General features: G+C 46.6%; 1 protein-coding gene across 1 annotated transcript in view; it reads left to right on the forward strand.

Moving 5' to 3' along the window:
• Mcoln2 (mucolipin TRP cation channel 2) overlaps positions 1–23,243 on the forward strand; it is a 46,665-nt gene that overhangs the window by 14,718 nt on the left and 8,704 nt on the right. The window contains exons 3-11 of the mRNA XM_038311560.1: positions 3,852–4,025; positions 5,863–6,016; positions 11,651–11,735; positions 11,830–11,926; positions 12,646–12,745; positions 16,257–16,369; positions 17,997–18,146; positions 18,516–18,617; positions 18,722–18,844. Of these exons, the coding sequence (XP_038167488.1) occupies positions 3,852–4,025; positions 5,863–6,016; positions 11,651–11,735; positions 11,830–11,926; positions 12,646–12,745; positions 16,257–16,369; positions 17,997–18,146; positions 18,516–18,617; positions 18,722–18,844 (1,098 nt within the window). The remainder of the gene's footprint in view (positions 1–3,851; positions 4,026–5,862; positions 6,017–11,650; positions 11,736–11,829; positions 11,927–12,645; positions 12,746–16,256; positions 16,370–17,996; positions 18,147–18,515; positions 18,618–18,721; positions 18,845–23,243) is intronic.

Consider the following 23,243-nt stretch of genomic DNA (forward strand, 5'->3'; position numbering starts at 1 on the left):
TCTGGGTGCCACATGTGTGCAGTGCCTCCGGAGTCTAGGAGAAGGTGTCAGATTCCCTGGGGCTGGAGTTTCAGGAGTTGATAGCTGCCATGTGGGTGCGTGCGGGATGAACCTGAGCCTGGGTCCTCTGGAAGAGCAGCCAGTGCTCTTAACTCTAACTGCAGCCCAACCCTACTGTTCTTTCTTAGGAAAGTGTTCACTTCATTATCCTCCTGTGGGTGTGTGCACACGGACGTCAGAGGTCATCTTGAGTGTCATTCCTCGGGGGTCCTGAGACAGGGTCTCTTCTAGGCCTGGAGCTTCCGCAGGATTGTTAGGGTAGCTAGCCATCAAGCTAGGGGAATTCCCTCGTTTCTCCCATTTGCTATCCAGGGATTCCACACACATCCTCCTATGCCCGGCATTTTATACAGGTTCTGGGGATTGAACCAAGACCCTCATACTCCCGAGGCAAGCAGTTCACAAACCACTGCTCAGGAGGTTCTGAAAAATGCTTCCTTTCCCAGAAGACAACATGAATTTAAAGTCCAGAATTCATGGATTCCCAGCATCTTCTTCACCCTCTGTCCAGGGAGGTTTCATCTACTGCCTCCTGTCCAGATGCCAGCCAGATATACCTGATGCTTCTCGCTGACGGTTGTACCTCTCTGCCCATTCACTCTGCAGGTGTGATTTGAGGACTCACTCCCCACTTGTGTAATGTTCCTCACTCTGCTTTGCTGTCTGTATCACTTATTTTACTTTTAATAATAAATTCTGGGAACTGGTAATTTGCTCTTTGTGTGGTTTTCTGTTTCTCTACTAATATAATCCTATAAGTTACAACCTACTCCTGTCTCAGTCTTATTCCCATGTGGCCTCATTCTCTCTCTCTCTCTCTCTCTCTCTCTCTCTCTCTCTCTCTCTCTCTCTCTCTCCCTCCCCCTCTCCCTCTCTATCATCTATCTATCTATCATCTATCTATCTATCATCTATCTATCTATCTATCTATCATCTATCTATCTATCATCTATCTATCTATCTATCTATCTATCTATCTATCTATCTATCTATCTATCTATCTACCTACCTACCTACCTATCTGTCTAGTTGTGGATGGCTTGGTCACTTCTTACATCATCCCACCTTTCCTGCCTCCTCATTCCCTGTCTCTTCCTAATCCAGTGAGTCTGAAGAGCACAGAGACATTTACTCAGGTTTTCAGAGTAGGAAACAATTTAGGAAGAGAAAAAGAAGCTAGCTCTGTGTTTGGCAATGTGGACAACACCTCCCTCATTCCACTCCAGGTTGGGGAAGAATCGCTCTATACACGATGATTAAAGAGTTTCATTCTAGGGGCTACTGCTCAGGCTGTCCGGAGATGGCTGGCCTCTTTCAAATCTTCCAAACACTCCTGTGTGTTGCTTCCTTAGTCTATAGTTTTAGCTTTTAGAAAACAGCCCAACCCTTGCTGACATCCCTTGCAGGAGACGTCAGTATTGAAAGTCTTCATTTAGCTGAAGAATTTGGCTTTTAGGTTGCTTGATTTTCAGTACAGGTTGGAATAGGCTTGGGGTATCTTCTCTGCTGTTTTTCTTAGAATAGCTGTGTTTCTGGTAATCATTTAATCATTGGTATTTGAGGAATTTGGTGTGATGACATTAAGGGACTAGAGAGTATCATCTGTAGACATGCTCAAGCAATGGTTGCTTCTATAATTCTGAAAAGTCTAGCACTAAATCTGCTCCTATGAGAAGTTTCCCAGAAACCTGTTAAAGTTTTCAGTGGAAAGGCTTTGTTTATGCGGTGTAATAAAGAGCTTTGGAGCCAAGCTCAAGTTCCATTCTTGCTATGAGGCTGGGGGCCATTTCATGAAGGCTAATGCGGTTAACATCAGTGTAAAGTGTGGGCTGAGGCAATAGCATGGTGATAACAAGAGCTGGTTGTAGTGGTGGACGGGGTAATGCAAATGAACCTGTTAGTGATGGGGGCTGGCTATGGCGTTGCTGAAAATGTGGGGACTCTTGCTGTTAACTATTCAGTCTTTAAAAATCAGCGCACATTCTCATATTCAGCACTACTTGGATTTAGTGGGCTTTAAAAAGGACAAAATGTTAGCTCAGTGGCTAAAGTGTCCATGTGTAACCAGGGTTCAGATCCAAGTACCCATGTAAAGGCAGGCGGGTATGGCAGCCTTCTCATAACCCCTTCACGGTGGGAAGTAGAGACAAGGCTTTCTCAGGTCAAGCTGGCTAGCTAGACTAACTGCAATCAAGTGAGAGACTCCATCCCAATAAAGAAGGTGGAGAATGATTAAGAAAGTCTCGCAATGTTAACATCCAGGTCTCCATACATGTATGCATGTACATGCGTGTGAACATGGATGTGAGCACACACCAAGACATACTAAAAACCCAACCAGACAAAATACAAAAGTTAAAACTATAAGCCACTGGGAAGTCCTTATGTCGAATTTGTCAGTCTCATGATTTATGTGTCGTTGTGGTATATAGCATGCTGAGGAACACCAGATATGACAGAACCGTCAGGGTCACCCAGTCCACTTTCCTGATTTCATTCATGAGACATAGCTCAAGGTTCCATGATGATTCAGCGGGGTGGTCACTCTGAGGAAACATTCTGCAGTCTTGGTTTGTAAGACCGCTTGGGGAAGTGGGGAAGGTGTGTGAGAGACGCTTGCTGAGGTTCACCTTTGCCACAGCTGCCTATGTGTCAGTGTGTTTGTGTGTGGAGCCTTGATCGAGAGCACACTATGTGGGACAGAGTACAGGGGTAAAGGCATGCACTGCAAACATGCATGTGTACATGTGTGTGTGTGTATGCATGAGAGGTGGATCAAGCCTGTGTGATGTGTGTGTGTGTGTGTGTGTGTGTGTGTGTAGTTTTGAATTAGAGTGTGCTATATGTGACAGAGTGCAGGGGTGAAGGCATGCACTGCAGGCATGTGCTAATGTGTGTGTGTGTGTATGTGTGTGTATGTAGTTTTGAATGAGTTTGCACTATAAGTGACAGAGTTCAGGGGTGAAGGCTTGCTCTGCAGGCATGTGCACATATGCACAATGTGTGTGAAGAGGGATCATGCCTGTGTGATAGCGTGTGCATGGGCATACCATTATGTGCAGCTTCCTGGCTTCTTATGAACCTGTGGCGATAGCTGTCTTTCCTATTGATGGAGTCTAAGGGGAAATCTGTAACTCTTGATGAAGAGAGTCTTTGAGTATTTGGCTTTATGTCAGCAAATAGATGATTTGGGGAGGGGGTTGTTGAGACAGGGTCTCAACTCACGGAAATCCTTCTTCCTTTGTTCTCTGCCTGTTGCTATTGCAAGAATGGTCACCATCCCCACCAGCAAGTGATTTTCAAGGGGGCAGACACGCTAAAGGACAGAAAATATCCAGGAGCAAAGTCCTGGGTGTGATGTCAACTGTCGTTTCTATGAGTCATTTCTTCTTCTCTGCTTGCTGAGACAGAGAAGCACGTGACAGTCCTGTCTCTCTGAAGGCACTTCTGTCAGGCTAAGGAACCCCAGAGAAAGTCTCAGGAGAAATAGGGTGGGAGAAACCTTAAGGCTGCTCCTTCAGCTCAAGGTCCTGGCACATCCCAGCATCGTTCTCTGGGATGCTGTCTGAGTCCCAACACACTGTTATACTGGGAGTTGTTGATACAGTGCAATGGGCGATTCTCTTTCAGGCTTGTGTTTTTAACATTGTTGCTCTTAACGTGCAAATCAAGGAATGGATATTCCCCCCCCCCCCCCCCAGATGCTTAGCGATGAGAATTGATAAGAATCAGCAGCCATTTTCTTTCTCTGGTAAATGGTAAAAACCACATTCCTGTGTTTTCTTTTGCAGCTTGTTCGGTTTGGCTTAGGTAACCAGCTGGTGGTGGCTTTCAAAGAAGATAACACTCTTGCTTTTAAGCATCTGTTCTTGAAAGGATTTTCCGGAGTTGATGAAGATGATTACAGCTGTAGCGTATACACTCAAGAGGACGCTTATGAGAGCATCTTCTTTGCTATAAAGCAGGCGAGTGTTTTAAATGACCTACTTTTAAACACTACAGTGATATGTGGTTGTGTTGTTTTAGCAAACCAACCAATATTATCTCACATAAATTTTTCATAGCTTGCCAAGGTCTTTACTACTAATTCAGGCACTAATAATAGAACCTATCCACTTAAAATTTTTCTCTAGGCTTTAATCTTTTTAGTTTATTGATTCAGAACCACTGTTTTGGGGAGATTCCCACAACAAAGAGTTAAGAAATTATAAAATCAGGTTTAATGCAAATTTGAAACTCAGTCTGAGAGTATGTAGTGGTCTCAAATTTGGTATTATAGGATTAATAATTCTAGCTAAATATTAAGAATATGGGATATGATACAGTGTGAAGTTGTTAGAACTGAAGAAAGTATTTAGGGGTAGTGTTTTGTTTTGTGTCTTTTCCCCTTTCATTAATTCCATAAATATTTAAGTTCCTGGTATTTGGCAAGCACCATACATTGATGCTGGAGCAGAGACTAGAACAGATAAAATCCTGGCCTTTCTAGAAGAGAGAGCTAGACAAATGAGAAATGAGATGTATAGTATTGAAGGCTGGCTTCCTAATGGCAGAGTGCCCAAAACATGCTACTAAGCTCAGCTGAGTTTCTTGCTGGCAGCGGTAAGGAAAACATTCCTTTGGCCATTTTCAGTGGTGCCTTGGGTGGGGTGGAAGTCCTTCTGTGTGAAGGGACCTTGATTAAAATTGGGTGAAGACCATGTTGCAGTTGCTTAAGGTTGGTGGACACAGCATCTGAAGGCTGGGGAAGAAGTCATAGAGTCCTTGAATCGTAAGACGAAATCTTCAATTTTAGCCAAGTTAATAAGTATTTGTTTTGAGACAGGATCTCACTATGTTGCCCTGGCTGGCCTGGAACTTGCTGTGTAGACCTGGCTGGCCTGGAACCTATAGAGATCACTTTTGCCTCCTGAGTGCTGGGATTAAAGGCCTGTACCTCCCTGCTCAGTTTTTTTTTTAAATCTTGAAATAATTAGTAATTGTTTGCAACATTCCTGTAATATCATACATGTTTTGTATAAAGTCATAGTAGAGTCACAGCAATGAAGCTGTAGGCTAGTGAAGCCCACTAGTGAAGGCAGCCAGTAGCAGATTTTTGTGTTAATGTAAGAGAGTGTTAGTTGTGTTAGTGTGAGCTCTGACATGTGGGTAGTTCAGGTCCCCAGTGAAACAAGGAAAGAGATGGGGGGGGGGGTTGGGGTATGAGACATATGTTGCACTTTTCTACAGTTTTGAATTTTTACTTATTTTTTTTAACTAGCGTAGAATTAATTGCTTTCTAACGATGAGGTACAGAGTGAGGTTTTGGTACTTGTGTGCAGTTGTCACTAGCTAAGTGAGTGAACACCTGCTGCAGTGGGGGTACTTGATCAGGACATGAAGCAGTGAGCCGAGTAGATCGAGATGGAGATCCAGGACGAGGGAACTGAAAGACCACAGCTAGCCCTGTGTCTGTCAAGCTCTGGCAACTGCCTGGAGGCCAGTAGGGCTTCACAGGGTAGAGCTGAGGAACCTCAGTGTGAGACACAGTCTGAGAGATGAGTCAGACCTTGGTTTTGTCTGGGAGGAAGTTGCGAGTATCCCTCAGGGTGTTAGTTTGGTGTGGCGTTCGATGAGGCAGCGTGTCCCTGTTCAGCTGAAGAAAACAACTGTGTGCTGTGTTAAACTGGAGAGGGGTCCCCCCAAAGGCATTGTATAAGCAATAAAAGTAGCTACAATTGTATTCCATATGGTAGGACTTGTGGGTTTTAAGAACTCATGTGTTTACTTTCCTGTAATTTAACTGTGTTTTTATAAAAACAGTATCGTCATCTAAAGAACATTTCGCTGGCGACTCTTGGCTATGGAGAAAATGAAGACAACAGAACTGGCTTGAAATTCTGTAAGCAGCACTACAAGACAGGCGCCATGATTTCTCCTAACGAGACCCTGAATATTGACAGTGACATTGAGACAGGTAACAGCAGTGACCACTTCATCACGTGACTTTGTCATTCTCTGTGATGAGTGAAATGGCCCCCATGTGCTGGCAACTCAGCGGAACTCAGAGGAGCGGGCTCTCTCTGGCCCAGGCAGTCACCTTCCACAGTTGCCGCCCCAGGCTTTGGCTCAGGAAACCACACGTTCCTGGTGATGGGAAGGGAGCGCTGTTTTGGTCTGTCTCTTTGATTCATCTTAAAATCCTGCAGTATGTGCTCTTAACCATGTGTCCTCTGCCTCCACTTCCCAAGGGCTGTGACCAAGGGTGTGCACCACCATACTGCTCTATCGTTTATAAAATACGCAGTGGTCTTCAAAGGCGAATCGAGGTGGATGATTATCATTCCTTCCCTTTGAGGACTGCTTGACAGAAACGTACCAGCTTACCATGCAGTCAGTCACTTGGAGCTGCTCTGTTAAGAATGTAGGTGAGCACACAGTGTGTGCTTTAAGAATGTAGAAGGATAGGTGAGCACATAGTGTGTGCTTTAAGAATGTAGAAGAATAGTGAGCACACAGTGTGCACTTTAAAAATGTAGAAGAATAGGTGAGCACATAGTATGTACTTTAAGAATATAGAAGGATAGGTGAGCACACAGTGTGTGCTTTAAGAATGTAGAAGAATAGGTGAGCACACAGTGTGCGCTTTAAGAATGTAGAAGATTGCTGGGTGGTGGTGGCGCACGCCTTTAATCCCAGCACTCGGGAGGCAGAGGCAGGCGGATCTCTGAGTTCGAGACCAACCTGGTCTACAAGAGCTAGTTCCAGGACAGGCTCTAGAAACTACAGGGAAACCCTGTCTCGAACCCCTCCCCCCCCAAAAAAAGAATGTAGAAGAGTAGGTGAGCACACAGTGTGTGCTTTACAACTTTGGAGGCTTTGCTATCCAATCAACAGACCCAAGGCATTCACCGTTGGTTTTCTGTCATGGGGTTGCCAAGGCTAACCCGCTTTGGCCTTTAAGTACCTGGCAGTTCAGAAGGAGGGGTACTACTAGTAGTGGGGTAAGCTTTAGTTAAGTGATGGCATCTCATGGCCCATTTAGCTGTATTTCTTATTCTTAAGGGCCAAATGTACCGGCAAATGCCGGCAGTACCGGCGGTTGTAGGAGTTAGAGAATAACCACGATAGTCCTTTTATAATTAATCAGTTTTAATACAAGGGGAGATAAGGGAACTTACAGAACCAAGGGTCCAGCGGAGCAGAAGGTACGCGGGGGAGAGCAAAACGGGGCTCCTTTCGGCGCCCCGATCCTATTTAAGGGGAATGCTACTCCGCTGGCGCAGCCACGCCCCTGAACGCAGGGATTGGGCCAGCTGCCCCAACATATTCTGATCTTGAGGTGTTTTTGGTGACACAGGGGGACCCCCACAGGACAGGGGTTTTGCCTCTCGAGTTGACTGTTCAGAATCCATATGTAAGCAAGTGTGCCCTGGGCTCTGGATCCTGAAAGAAGCAGCCAGTGGGTCACACTGGTCCACACAGTGTCTGGCTTCCAGAAGGCAGTTAGGGCTCGCCTGCCGTGCAGATGATTCCTTTAATTGACGTGGAGCAAGACACAGCTGGGGCTGGCACTCCCTGCTAGCTACCACTTTCCTTTGAAATTGCATGACTCGAAGGGGACGTGCCATACAACAGTTTACAACAGTTTACAACAGTTTCCCAGTGACGCAAGGCCATGTTTTGCTTTGCTTTTCTCCTTACCCCCATTGCATTTCCTGAGAAAAACGCTTAAAGAAATGTGGCCAAAGTCAGTATCAGTTGCTAGGGAAGATGGGCAGGGCTAAAAAGCAGGTTTTATTTATTTCCCAACTATTGGACAGTGATAGCATTGTTCAGTTCCTTTCTATAGGTACGTGGAATATTTCAGAGTAAACGAAGAGAGATACACTATTGATTTGACTTTAAGAGAGATTGCCTAAGTGCACTCATGGCCTTCTCTGATCTTATTCAGTATAACTTGTCAATGAGAATCTGTAAACATTTTGAAAAGGTATAAAGATCTTAAAAAATATTTGATACTTAATTTTCTCATATACATTAGAGAAAGTCTGCTAATGAAGTAAATATGGATTGATTTTTCACATCATTGGAGGCCTACAGACAGTGGGTTGCCTTTGACTCCCTTGGGAAGTGGTTGCAGGTTAAGCAGAAGGCTTGGTAGTTGCTGTTCTACCTTGGCTACTCATAAACGGAGTGTTTCCATCTTCAGGTTTCTATGGTGGTATATTATTCATGTTTTAACAAATAAAGCTTGCCTGAAGATCAGAGGGCATAACAGCTGTACTAGTCAGCCATACAGGCCAGGGAGTGGTGGCACAGACCTTTAATTCCAGGACTCAGGAGATAGAGGCAGATGGATCTCTGTGCGTTCAAGGCCACCCTGGGCTGCACAAGATTGAATCTGTCTAAAATAGAAACAGAGCCCACAAAAAGATGATCCCAGCACTTGGGATCACACATCCTTTATCCCAGCATTAGGGAGGTGTGGACAGGAGCTGAGCAGAGAGAGGAATATAAAGGGGAAGAGACAGGAACTCAGTGCGGCATGGAGATTGAGGATTTGTGGAGACAGGATCTCACTCATGTCTGTCTGAAGATTTGGTAGAGGCAAAAGGTCTCCCTAGTGTTTGGCTGCTTTTCTTTTCTGATCTTCAGCTTGAACCCCATTTTCTGTTTCTGTGTTCTTACTTTTTGTGCTGCAGTTTTCAAATGCAGAGAATCGCCTGTGTGGTCAGCCACCCAGTGGGCTGAAGCTGAAGTGGCAAAACTGCTTGTGTAGATGTAGTTGACTTTAGTTTTTGTTATTCCAATAAGCAGGACTCTCTCTTCTGTTTAAAAAAAATGTAGCTATACCATTCTGCCTTACTAAAGCGACCATTGTGAATCCTGTAAGTAAAATTTCCTAACAATTAAGTGGCTATCCTTTTAGTACATCTTGAGTGTCTCTTATCCAGTGTGCTTGGAACCAGGAATGGTTCAGATTTCAAATTTGGAGTGAGGAGATATGCATATATATATGTATATGTATATATCCCATATGTAAATATGGGATTTGTTAGAGTAGCTTACAGCTGTGGTCCAGCTAGTCAAATGATGACTCTATTCCAATAGACAGTAGCTGTTCAGTCCATGAGGATGGGTGTCTCAGCTGGTCTTCAGTGTATGCTGGAATCCTGAAGAAGTAGGCTCTAATGCCAATAAAGGAATGGGGTTGCTGGTGAGAGTGAGGGCAAGCAGGCAGAAAGAGAGAGAGAGAGAGAGAGAGAGAGAGAGAGAGAGAGAGAGAGAGAGAGAGAGAGAGAGAGAGAGACAGAGAGACAGAGACAGAGAGAGAGAGAGAGAGAGAGAGAGAGAGAGAGAGAGAGAGAGTCCTTCTTCCATGTCTTTTATATAGGCTACTACCAGAAGGTGTGGTTCAGGGGATCTTCTACCTCAAAAGATTCAAATTAAAAGTGGATCTTCCTACTTCAAATGATTTAATTAAGAAAAAAATTCTCTCACAGGCATACTCAGACGCTTGGCTTTAGTCACGTTGGCAACCAAGAATAGCCATCACAGTAGTGCAGAGGATACCTTGGGGATGGGACCCAACTCTAGACATGAAGTCTGTTTCATTTACATCTCTACAAATAGCCAGAAGGTAATTTTATATAGTATTATTAGTGCCCCTGCATTTTGACTGTACTCCATTCTATAAGGGCATGTGTAGAATTTTCTCCTTGAGACATCAGGTCATTGTTTAAGAAGTTTAGGTTTGGAGTTTTTAGATCAGAGATGTTCACTCTATGTAATTTTTATATTTAATCCAATTTTAAGCTTATTTTAAGATATATATATAGTCTCTCTCTCTCTCTCTCTCTCTCTCTCTCTCTCTCTCTCTCTCTCTCTCTCTCTCTCTCTCTCTCTCCCCCGTGTGTGTGTGTGTGTGTGTGTGTGTGTGTGTGTGTCTATGTATGCATGTGTGGAGGTCAGGGAACAAACTGTGGTCTGTACTCTCCTTATACCATGTGGACTCCGAGGACCGAACACAGGTCACCAGGCATGGCAGCAAGGACCTTTATCCCTGAGCCAGTTCATTATCCCTAGGCTAGATTTTTCTTTCCAAATGTCCTTAGCATAAAACACAATGACAGCTTCACCATGTTCCTAGCTCTTTAAAAACAAGTCTGACCCGTGATGTTCTGAGGATGTCACCATTTTCTGGAAAATCCTATAAGGGAGAAGCATCTGAATGATGCTGCTGTTCTAAATATCTGCCAATCCTGCTGGAACTTTGATGTTCACCTTGGGGCTTTTCCATTCCTTTTTAAGAAACCGATTTTATAAGTTCTTGGTGGCTTCAGCAGCCCCGACTGTGGTGTAAAGTCAGCCATATTTCAGAGAGTCCACAATATAAAATGAGCCAGCATGTAGCTTTGGAATTAATATTAAGTAATAGAAAATTTGAGCAACTAAGCAGACTTTCATCAGGCAAATTTTACACACAGTATAAAATTAGCTTACAAATTTCTATCATGTTTAAAAGAAACTGCACATTATTTACCAATGTACATTTAATGTCCTGTGTGTTATGTCTGAGGCTCACCCACCAGGTAAGCTGTCCACACAGGCAGCTGTCAGCATTTAGCCATGGAAGGTATATTCTCTAAGTAGTTCAAGGAAAAACCAAGTAGCTTCCTCCAACATGTGAGATCAATGTGTCCATATATCCCGTAGGCAGACTTCCTTTAAGGTGTGCAAGAAAGGGGATCTAAAAGGGAGGAGCAAGGTCAGCCTCGGCAGAGCTCAGGACGTGGAGGCAAGAATGGGTGGGTTTAAATATTGACAGGCAGCAAACAATTGTGCGACTATAAAGAGATTTTTTTTTTTACCTCCTTGCCTTGGTTTCTTCAGCTGTGACACGGCATCAGTCCTGCCCGCCTGTCACATTTGCTCTGAGGATTAAAGAGAACACTCTGCTAACCAGGGAACATACATGGCCTGTAGTGCACTGTTTCCTGAAGCTGCCCGTTCGGTTCTGTACTCCTGTGTTTGGCCCCGGGTGGCATATTTTTGTTAGGCACAAACATATCCCACATTTCAGGGGCGTGTTTCGAGTGCCGGCCACACTGGAGGCTGGGAGGGCTTAGCAGGGTACAACAGAATGGCACTCCTGTTCCCAATGACCTCAGATTTTGAATTCACAGAGATCCTCCTGCCTCCGCCTTCTGGATGCTGGGATTAAAGGCATTTGCCACCCACGCTCTTCTGATTACTGTGTTTCCAAACAAAAGAACATCTTCTCTTTCCTCACAACTGGTCGAGGTTATGCATCTGGGGAAGGAATGTCCCACAGGTGCTGGGTCCTTCCCAGGGTATTGTAGCAGGAGGCACCCAGAGCCTGCTTCTTCCTGAGACTGCCAATGTTACCACGGTCCCTGACTGAAAGCAGCCCCTGCCAGCTTCTCCACTGAAGAGTTACTGTGCTCCGTGTTGTAATGAGTTGGTATTTTCTGGCAGATGTTTTGAGATGTTCAGAGGGTCCTGCTTCTCCTAACATGGCTGCTGTATGTATTTAAGCATCACGTTCTTGTTGGAAGTGACCATTCCCGGTCTGTCTTTGCTCTAGACTGCATTCACCTAGACCTCCAAGTGCTGGACAAGGAACCCGAGGGCTGGACACAGACTGCTTTCTTCAGGCTGGATTTTTACCGGTAAACACCACATGAGGTCTCAGTCCCCAGGAGAGGAGGCTGGGGGTGCACAGTAGCATCATCCCACTGACGGATATGCCTCTTACTTATTCAGGCTCGTGCAAGTTGATATCTCCTTTGCCCTCAGAGGAATTGACCTACAGGCAATTCATTCCCGAGAGGTACCAGACTGCTACAGCTTTCAGAACATGGCAAGTGTCTTTGTTTTACGGTGACCTCTGTCTGGTTTGTTCCCTATGGCTTTTGTAGAAGACGATAAACCCTGAAGCCTACAGACATTAGAGACTGCTGCACTGGTCTCATCTAGAGACTGTTTTATGTGAAGATGGAGCCGGGCCTTTCCAACTCCCTAAAACCTTATTCCTGGGCTGGGAAGGTGGCTCCTGTGAGGACGCGAGTTCAAATCCCTGGCACCCACAGAAACCCTTTACCCTGCAGTTCTCACCACTAAAAGAAAATTGTGAAGGAATTCTCCTAGTTGGCTTCAGCTGTCAGCTTGACACAGCCCACGGTGATCTGAGGGAGCGTCCACAAGAGGACCTCGGTGGAGCGTTTTCTTGGCTGTTGATTGGTATAGGAGAGCTCCTCCGACTGTGGGCACTGCCATCTCTGGGCAGGTGGTCCTGGGCTGTATAAGAAAGCAGGCTGAATGAAGGCTGTGAGCAGCCTTCCTCTGACGTGACTCCTCTCAGTGACGGAGTGCGACCAGGAATTGTTAGCTGAAATATCTCCGGGCTGCCTAAGGCCATCACAGCGACAGCAGCTAGAGCAGAACCCATGCGCTGGGGGCATTTCCCTTGCTATGATCTCTGAATCAGTGTTCCATCCTGGTGCTGCTGACTTTCCTGAGTGGTTGACCTGAAAGCTCCCACCTCCTGTTGGACTATAACCTCTCCATTTCTGCCTCTAGATTACCTTCGACAACACAGCCCACAGCGGAAAAATAAAGATCTATTTTAACAGCGAGGCCAACATAGAGGAATGTAAAGCCATGAATATATCTGGATCTGGTAAGTGTGTTGTGCAACCTGCCCTTTGTGTGTTACAGGGTGGCTTGGGGCTCGGAGAACCCATGTGATTGTTGTGGATGGTGGTGGGAAGAAAGTCCCATAAAATCAAAGCTCAAACACCAGTCTCGAGACTTCTGTCCAAGTCATCAAGTGTTTATTGCTTCTCTGGAAGACTTAGCATGAGTCAGCGGCTTAGGGGATCAATCAGTCTCTGCAGCCAGATGGCCTGAGTTCGCCATTCTGCTTCTGTTCATGTGTCTGGGGGCTTAAACCTATGTCTTGGCCTCTCTGTCTTAGAATTCTCTACAAAGCAGCAGCAATGACTGTGCTTGCTGAGGGCATTTGGCACTCAGTGCTGAGAGGGGAAATCATCAGAGTTGCTGGGCTCTAATGGAGGAGGAAAGGCTATAGTGAGGGAGACGGACGTGACCAGATCTCTCATGTGATGTGGCTACGGACGAGTGCCAACGTATGAGCAGTCTGAAGAAGGAGTTAAATGATAACTTTGACCAGGGCAGACTGGGAGAAGGCATGTTTTGAGCCAAGCCTTGGACAGCAGAGAAGAGTCAAGACCCCAGAGCGTAGAGAACAGTCTGAACAAACATGGGGACAGTTCCTCAGTCACCTCATGGTCCATGTGCTCAAAGTGGCCCTGATGAGCTAGGTGTGGTGTCACGTACCTGCAAGCCCAGCACTATGGAGGACGAGGTGGGGAAATTTCTAGTTCAAGGCCAGCCTAGGTTGCTCAGGGGTTCCTGTTCCAAAAGAAGAAGGGAGGAGGAAAGCCTAGGCTCTGTGGATCCCGTTTGGGTTGTTCAGTGGTCAGGGCGATATCTCTGAAAGGTCAGCACTGAGAATCAGCAAACTTTGTTTAACTGAGTTCCCCTTTGACCAGACAACCAGAAATATGAAACATGAGACACATGGTCTCTACCCTAACGGTGGACAATTACTTTTCAGTTGTACAACGACTGATGATTTTGAAGTCTTCTCTTCCTTTTCTAGACTTGGCTTCAGTTGTTCCTGAAGGAAAAAGACAGTTTCAGGTTCGGGTAAAATGGTTTCCTATCCCCAGCAGACACTCCCTCACCACAGACCACCACCAAGCGAAAGCTGTAGCTGTGTCCTGGGAAAAGAAGTCACCTTGGTCATGTTTAAAATGTGATTTTCAGTAGTCACCACGGGGATCAAAGTGCTTCACAGCTCCCCAGGCATCGGCAGACCATGGCTCCTTCTTGACCACTGGGGCTCCCCCAACACCTGTGCACGGAAGGGAGGAGCTCTAGCTCCCCCTGGTGGTCAATGCAGAGAAACACAGGCCACACAGAGCTGGGTGGAAAAACGGCTAAAGTGTGCTATTCCTACAGCCGTGTCTTAAGAAACTTGGAAACCAGGAAAAGACGCATTTAAGATAAAGTGAAGGGTTGGGAAATCATTAAAAATCTGAGGTTTAGAACCCAGTTTAGGAGATGGTTTATACCCTCTCTTTCATCTGAACTGTGTGGTGGATTGAGAAGCCCTACCTGAGAGACAAGGGCAGAGGCGACATCTGGCGGACTCTGGCTGCTGTTTCCCAAGTGTTCTGCCGCTCCTTCCGGCTCACTCAGCACCTGGGCTGTTTGCTTCCCTTGTTATCAACCACATTTACCCACATCTCCTCAAAGTTCAGGCAATGGCCCCCTTCACAGGCAGACCTCATCTGCTACCTGATAACCGTTTTCCCTAAAAATGTGCTTCTTCTGGTCTTCCTCAATTTGAGTTTATAACGAGCCCCATGAGGCTTGGGAAGAACCGGTGAGCAGGGCTCCCGCCATGGGGGATGTGATAGTGTTTTCTTACTGCTGGACGGGAGTTAACACATTTGGATAGCCCTGAGCCAGTGTCCCTCAGGCAGACAGAGGTAGGGCGTCTGTACACATTACATGTTTGGGAGCATGGGATGAGTAGGGTGTGGGGTTTCCCCACTCGGAGTGGCAGTGCATATTTCTGAACTAGTGTTTTCCAAAGCCAGTTTTGGAAGCTGCTTCTGCAAAGGCAAAATAGTTTCAGTAGGGGTAAGAAATCAGTGTCTGCTGGATGCTGCCAACACTCGGAAGGCTGAGGCAGAAGAATTTCTATTAGTTCACATTCAGCAACTGTATTTGTCTTAGCTACTTTTCTATTGCTGTGACAAAACACCATGACCAAGGTGACTCGGTGACTTTGTAGAAGGTGACTTATAGAAGGAAGAGTTGTTTGAACTTGTGGCTCTAAAGGGCTAAGAGTCTATCATGGCAGGCAGACATGGAGTAGTTAGCAGAGAGCTCACAGCTCGAACCACAACCAGGATGCACTGGGGAGAGAATGGGAGGGATGCTGAGAAATGCCAGCATCTCCATAAGTCACGGCCACTTCAAACACACCCCAACCACAGGCTCATAGCAGCTGCAGTGGCAGAGGCCCTCATGGGGAGTGCGTGGGAACAGCCCCTTCAGCAGGCAGACACGGGTGGAGGAGGAATTTGGGGCCTCTGCCTGGAGAGATGACCTGCTTGCTGCAGACACAGTGAGGAGAAACCCACTGCTTCAGCTGGGTTCCCACTTAGGACCCCATCAGGCTCCAGCCCATGGTCGAATTCATTGCCCCAAACCAGATCAAAAGCTATGAGTCTGGGAAGAGGACCGGGTGTTGATAGGGATGGGGGAAGCTAAGAGATGGGGGCGGGAGGTCAGAATACATTGCATAAATGTGTAAACTTTCAAGCAACACAATAAATAAGAAGAAACATCTGAAACTTGACCCCCTCCCAACAAATCAGAGCAGGTGTGTGTCAGTGCTGTTCTGGCCAAGGGCAGCTGTGCCCGTTCTAGGCTCAAGCTTGTGAAGGTCCCCAGGTGGGACAGAGAAGTTGGTATAGTCACCGTGTGGAAGGGGGGAACAGCGGCTAGAATGTGCCACTGTGAAGTCTGGGAGCAGCTAAGCTTACACACTGTGCTCTCTCTGACAGCCTCTTGCCACTCTGCATTCCGAAGCAAACCCCGGATTTCTTCCCACGAGTCATTTTCTTGGTGTTGGCAAGCAGGCAAAGCTTTTCGGTGCCGTGGTGGGACGGTGCTCCGTGGAGCCGATGAGCGGGGACTGCAGCTTCTCGCTGTGTCCTTTTATTCTGCTTTCTTATTAATAAGGCACACTCACTGTCTGTCACTTTGCAAATTAGGCCATACCGGCACTTTAGCCTCTGTTGAGTGGAGCCTAAACGGATCGCGTTCTGCCGAATTCTGACATACAGGAAATATTTATAAAGAATTTGAGTGCATTGATTAAAAACATTGCCTACGTTTGTAAGTGAATGACCCTTTCCTCCAGGGACTGTTGCCATGTTCATGGACTTCCGAATGATAGTTATACTGTTTTGACAATAGACAAATCCATTTTTCTTTGGCTTTCCCTTCAGACTGCCGATTGCTGGGGAGTCACTCTCCACAATTTGTGCAAGGTGTGCTTAACATTTGCTTTCTGCCTCGTTCTGCAGTTCAGAGAAGCACTCAGTACGTCCTGGTGTTTGACGTGTTTGTCATTATGGTCTGCCTGGCATCCCTTATCCTTTGCACAAGATCCATTGTCCTTGCTCTGAGGCTGAGAAAGGTAAGCGTGGCTCTTCCCTTTCTCCCTCCACTCAGCCTGCAGCCTGCCTTTGTCAAGGGGTCTCCCGGCTCTACCGGGTCTACTGGGTCTACCAGGTCTACTGGGTCTACTGGCACTGGGCTAGGCTGCCCTTTCTCCATTCGATTAGTTACCTTTACCGTCCTGAGGTACAGGAAGTAAGAAGAGGCCCTGGGGGCTAATGAGACAGGCCAGTTGGTGAAGTGCTTGTCAGGCAAACCTCAGGATCTGAGACTGATTCCCAGCACACATATAACAAAGCCAGACAGAACTGTGTATGACTGTAATTCCAGCTCTGGGGTGGTGGACACAGGAGGGTCCTGTGGCTCAATGGCCAGTCAGCCTGATGGGATCAGTGAGCTGCAGGTTCAGTGAGAGATATTATTATTTTAAAAAAAATAAGGCAGAGAATGGATGAAGAAGACACCTGGCATTCACATACATACATATGCATGTGAGCAAATATACATGTGAACATACATTTACATATGCACACATCAAAAATCTTACAAAGAAGGAAAAAGGTTTAAATTATTTCAGAAGATCCGATAATTATTTTGCTTGAAATCGAGGTAACAAGTACAGGTATTTGTGGTCAGCTCTCAAGCATTTAGAAGTTTCCAGAATAAAATTTTAATGTCAGGGATGCTCTTAAGAGCATGTGCAGGTTCCATCTTCCGTCTTCAGGTCAGAGTTCTCTGACAAGGAGGCCCGGAAGATGGATGGCGGTGAAGCACGGGATACTTGGATTTGATTCCTTAGGCAGTTTCATTGTACCTTTTACCCCTTCCAATGTGCATTCTCAGGAGTGTGCCCTTCAGCTCACCGTGTGTCTGATCCTATCTTGAGGCATGAGTGTAGGTTCCCACTGGGGTCAGGGAAAGCAGAGAGACACTGGCATGCCATTTTCAGAGCAGGAAATAGCCCACGTTCTGTTTTCTTTGATCTCGACTTCCATGTTGGTTTTAAAATTTTATTTTTTTTTGAGATTTATCATTTTATGTGCATGAGGGTTTTGCACACACGTATGTCTGTGCACTTTGTGTGTCCTGTGCCCGCAGAGGCCAGGAGAAGCATCAGATCCCCTGGAACTGGAGTGGCAGACAGTCGTGAGTTGCTGTGAGGGTGCTGGGAATTAAACCCAGGTCCTCTGGGGGAGCAGCCAGTGCTCTTAGGTGTTGGGACATCTCTCCAGCCTCTTGACTTGCACTCTGTAAATATCTACTTCATGTCTGCTTTCCAACCCTCTAGATATCCTGACTCCACTGCTGACGTCCTTTCTGCTAAAAGCATTGGGGACACAGTGCCCACACCTGGACCCAGTAGAATCTTAGTTCGAAGGGTTCCCATCCATCGGCTTGAAGGAGGGCACGCTATGCAGTGTTGGGAACACACTCTGGGTTAGCACTCTTGGCCAACTTAGTGCTTGGGTTGGTTTATCAGGTGTTTAAATGCTTGCTTACACTGGGATAGACAATGTGACTTAGCGTGTGGCAGCGTTGGGTCTCCCTGTGAGGTAGACCCGCCATCTTGGAACTGTTCGCTCTTGCCTTCTGCCTCCAGAGGGCAGTGTGATTGGTAAGAAATGCTTTTTCCATGCTTGTGGTAGAGGTTTCTGAACTTCTTCCTGGAGAAGCACAAGCGCCACGCGTGTGATGCTGACCAGTCGGAGTTCATCAATGGATGGTACGTCCTGGTCACTCTCAGCGACCTCATGACAATAATTGGATCCATATTGAAGATGGAGATCAAAGCCAAGGTAAGTGACATGCCATCTAGAATCTTATATTATCTTGGCATTGTGAGATACAGAATCCCTCTAGAGACTAGCATGAGTCTCATGTTTTTGTTGTTTGTTTATTTTGTGTGTTTGTCTGTTTGTTTTTGTTTTGGGGGGATTTTTTTGTTTGTTTTTCGAGACAGGATTTCTCTGTAGCTTTGGAGCCTGTCCTGAAACTTGCTCTGTAGACCTGGCTGGCCTCGAACTCACAGGATCCAGCCTCAGTCTCCCCAGTACTGGGGTGACAGATATGGGTCGGGGACAGCCAGTCCTCACCCATTAAAGGGAGGTAGACAAGCAAGGGAACTGGGCCATTCCACTCACCTGTGTTTTCCTTTCCTTCCCTAGAACCTCACAAATTATGATCTGTGCAGTATTTTGCTCGGGACGTCAACGCTCTTGGTCTGGGTTGGAGTCATCAGATACCTGGGCTATTTTCAGACATACAATGTAAGCTTCCAGAAGCGCCACCACGCTTGACACTCCCCCCTCCTCTGGGTCCTACCTGCTCACTTCCATCTTCCAACGCATCTGCATCTGCCATTGTTTTTCAGGTGCTCATTCTAACCATGCAGGCCTCACTGCCCAAAGTCCTCCGCTTCTGTGCATGTGCTGGTATGATCTACCTGGGCTACATGTTCTGCGGCTGGATTGTCTTGGGACCGTACCACGAGAAGGTGAGTAGCGCTAATTCCTTCCGGATCGAGGGCATTTGGGGCCCTTCCCCTTGCGCCTCCAGCACTCACCCCCTCCACTCTTCTACAGGAGGTGGGAAAATTCACCTCTCCTAGGAGCCTGAGCCTGGCGGAGGACCTGACACTCGACCAGTTGTTCAGCACTGGAAAGCGTTTGCACATGAGATCACTGTTAGCAAATCGTAAGAAAAGTAAGATTATGACAGAATCGCTCTAGCGTGAAGTTTAGGTCTTATGTCCATATTGACTGAGTAGAGAGGAGTAACGGCTCTACCACAGGCGAGCACTTCCTTTCTCTTGAAATGAGCTCACATTTGTGAGGGTGGTTTTGATCAAACTTCAGGTTTTCATCTTATTGAAGATCAGAATCAGAGTCTCTGTTACTTCCCTTCAGGCAGCATCGTAAGTCCAGGGTAGTCAGGCTCACTGTCAGGCTCACTGTCAGGCTCATGGTCAGGCTCACAGTCGGGCGGCATGATATAATCCCAAATGCTTTGAGGAAGGAAGATGCTGTGTGTTTAAGACCAGCTTGGACCACAGAGCGAGTTCAGGGCTAACCTTAGAAGCAGGAGACTCTATCTTGAAATGGTGTGATGATTTACAGGACATAGTGAAGAGAACCAGCGAGACTGTGTTCAAGCCAAACAATAAGAAGAGTCAGCGCATCTTACAGTGTTTCTTCCCCAGCCTCCTGGCTGTTGAGTCAACAGAAAGGATGACGGCAGTTGCCCCCTCTTGTCCGCGGGGTAGGTGTTGTACACAACGTCCCAGGGTCTCTCTCACGTCACACACAGTCCCTTTATGTGCACACTCTCCTCAGGCACCCAGCAAGGACAAATGAGGCAGGAAGCACAAAGGATTCCCTCCAATAATAGCTCAACTCTAAGTTCTGACCTTGACATGCAAGCTTTGTGGTTGGTTAGATGTTCACAGGCTGAGTGACACACACAGCTCAGACCTTCCTCCACGTCAATCAAACCCCAGTTTGGAACCCAGGGTTCCCTCTCTGTCATATTTAATGTGTCCAAAAAGAGTCTCGATTTTTCTTACAAGACAAAGCAGTCTGATGAACAGAGTGATAACCTGCAGCTTAACTGCGGATCTTGATGAGCCGATTGATTTTTCTGTTTTGTGACACTTCTTTGAAGGTGATTCATGGGTAAAAACAGTTCTTTGATATGATAACTCTAACATGGAGAGCCCACTGTCTGATCAAGGCCGGAGAATTTGCAGTTTTCTTTGTCTTGCTTGCCTCCTGCTCCTGGAGCGTCTCTACCTCTCTGTCACTAGAGGGCACTGTTGTACCGTGTGGAATAAATACTGAGCCTAACCTGGGTTTCATCAATCCATTGGACCCACGACAGTTGGACAAGTGGTCCTGTGTTCTTTGTCATGCGTTCCGTGCTGCTCTTCCATCCTTCACCATTATTCTGGAAAGTTCTCAGTTAATACTGCTTGAAGTTTACTGAATGGCTGCAATTTTTCCACTTTTTTGTTAGGCCCTTCGTCTAAGTTCTTTATCTCCCTTGCTCTCCTGGCAGCCTTCTGCCTCTGTGATAAAATACCCAACAAGATAAACTTTTAAGGAAAAAGGGTTTATTTTATCTCATAGTCCGGAGTCACTTGGTCCTGGTGCCCTAGAGACTGGGACCAGGCAGCGCATCGTGGCAGGACATGATAGAGGGGATGTCCTGTTTGCAACATGGTACCCAGGAAGGGAAGAGGAAACAGGAAGGGCTGGGTTTCCAGTCTGCCCTTCAAGGCATGTCCCCCAATGGGTGCTACCTCTTAAGGGTACACAATGGTACTACAGCTTGGAGATCAAACCTTTGTCACAGGGACCTTTGGGGGACATTTTGAGGTCCACGATACAGTTCACCATCTCATCATCTTCTCTCCCGTGAGATGATAGCATCCCTTACGGAGAATAGAAACCTTAATATACCAAACCATTTCTGTGGTTGCTTAGATGGCAAATGCAGCGTCAAATCTGACCTGCCCCATCTTGGTAATCTCGTTTTGACCAATAATACCCTACAGTGCTTTTCTTGCTATTGTCTGAAAAGGACATCCAGTTTGACCTGAGAGGCAGGTGGTACTTGGGGATCCCTCCTCAGCTATGTTCCTTTGGTGTGTGTCCGGATCGCCTGCTGAAGACCTGGTCACTTGCTGGTGAGCCTAAGTGCACCTAAGTGAACATATGTTCATCTTTGTCATCCAAAGGATGGGGGTGGAGCTGCGGTGTCCTGGGCCAGCACTGGCCAAAGACCACAAAGCGTGAGCCACAAATCACACTTCAAAATATTCTAATATCCTCATGAAAATCAAGAAGAGCAGGACAGAGCTGATTTTAAGTGTGTGTCTTGTTAAGCCTAGCAAAGCCCAAATCCTTGTTTTGGCCCATAAGCAAAGACACCTTGGGTCCTCAGGCTTTTGCTTTTTGTCTTCCTTAAAGTCTGGTGATTTTGGAGCCCCCTACATGTCTCATCTTAGCTATTATTTCTTTATTTTTGGAGATAGATTCTCGTGTAGGCCAGGCTAGCCTCAAACTTGCCATCTAGCAGGGGCTAACCTTAAACATCTTCCTTTCTCAACCTCCTGAGTCCTTGGCTTACAGGTACGCATTACTATGCCCTGTTTATGCAGGACTACGGTTCAGATCTGTGGATGTCGATGTTGGCAAGCCCTCTACCAAGGGTGCGACACACCCAAACACCTCAGTTCCACAGACTGCCTATCACGTGCTAAACAGCCACATGTGGTGGGCGACTACAGTTTTGGGCAGGCTTTTCACTTGTGCCAGTTCCGTTTGTCTCCCTCACAAACTGAAATGAGACCATCTCTAGCAGCCCTGACTGGTCGGTTGATGCCCCTCACTCCCACCTCCAGCCAGGCTGATGGACGGGGAGAGAGAGGGGCTGGGTTTGCACAGGTCAGTAGGTGAACAAACAGAAGCCTGATTCTGGAACTTGGGGCTTTCCTGCCCCATGTGGTTGCCGCTTTAAATTTGAAGTTGGAAAATTTTACTGCCCCCAGCAGCACTGCCGCCCCCCCCCCCAACTGATCTTCTAGAATGTCTGGGTTATAGCAGAGGCTCTTCAGGCCTACCCAAACCCTAGAACAGTCGAGCATCATGGCCAACACTTCATTAGTAGTTTGAGAAGCCCAGCAATCTGGAGTGTGAAAGCCATTCATCATTTAAAAGAGACAAGAAAAAAGTTCTAAAGGAAAGGTGTCATGAAAATCCTCCTTGGTGCAATTGACTGGGAATCAAAGCTCCAGATTCCCGAGCTTCCTGTCTTCTCGCTACACATCTGATGGCAGTGATGCAGCTCAGGAACAAGAAGTGTCAGATCGATGTCCGTCTCCAGCACTAATGGACTTTGGCACCACGCTCCCTGAAGACGTCTGGGCACAGAGACTTAAAGAGCGCCGACGATCTTCCAAACCTCATCTTGAATTATTAAGGACTTCTCTAATGTGGATTTTACATTTCCCGTCTCCAGGGGACATTATTTTTCTTAAACTATGATGCATAAATAATCATTTTTGCATTGCCCTCATTTTACAAACAAGAAGAACAAGGCTTTGGAGAACCATTGCACTCTGCTGAGGCCATGGACAAAATCCTGAAATTTCCAAGGCTTTTGGCCTTGCCCAGATACTTTGCTTGTTCAAAATAATCACAAGCCAGCTGAAACATTCTACCTAACTATTACAGGAGATTCTTGCTACCTCCTCTCAGAGCATACATTAAACCGTTCTCTTACATAAGGGAATGCGGGTTTGATCTGCATTCAAGCAGAAGGTCTCTCGGCTCATTCATAAACATCATTAGCAGCATACACATTTTATTTCTTTCTGAACATACCAGGGCTTTTAAGGAAAACACCCGTTGAGTGTTTACAGTCTCCACACACACGGCTCTGTCAGGCCTGAGGTCTTAGAAGGCACTGGTTGTGGCTCATTCCTCCTCATGTTTCCACTGCCCACTCTGGGGCCTGGAGTGTGTCAGGCACTCATCAAATTTGCTTCAGAGAGACGACTGACCTGCCTTCCGAGTTAATTTGCATGATCAGCCTGCCTGGACTGAGAATCACACCTCGAGGACACACCTCTAGGCATAAACACATGGGCATTTCCAGAAAGTTCTAGTGTAGGAGGGAGGACTCATCCTGAAGGGGAGTGGCATCATTGTAAGGGCTCAGAGCCCAGGATGAATAAAAAGGGGAAAAGAGGAGAAGCAAGGGAGCACCCTGACTGTTGTCCTGCTGGGAGGCAAGCAAGCAGTTCTTGTACCCTGCCACTGCCCTGCCTTATGGCCTTGATGGACTGTATATCCATCCCCATCAAGTCGGGAGCAAGAGAATCCTCCCTTGTC

This window comes from Arvicola amphibius, chromosome 14, assembly GCF_903992535.2.
Source record: "Arvicola amphibius chromosome 14, mArvAmp1.2, whole genome shotgun sequence".
In the NCBI taxonomy this organism is placed as follows: domain Eukaryota; kingdom Metazoa; phylum Chordata; class Mammalia; order Rodentia; family Cricetidae; genus Arvicola; species Arvicola amphibius.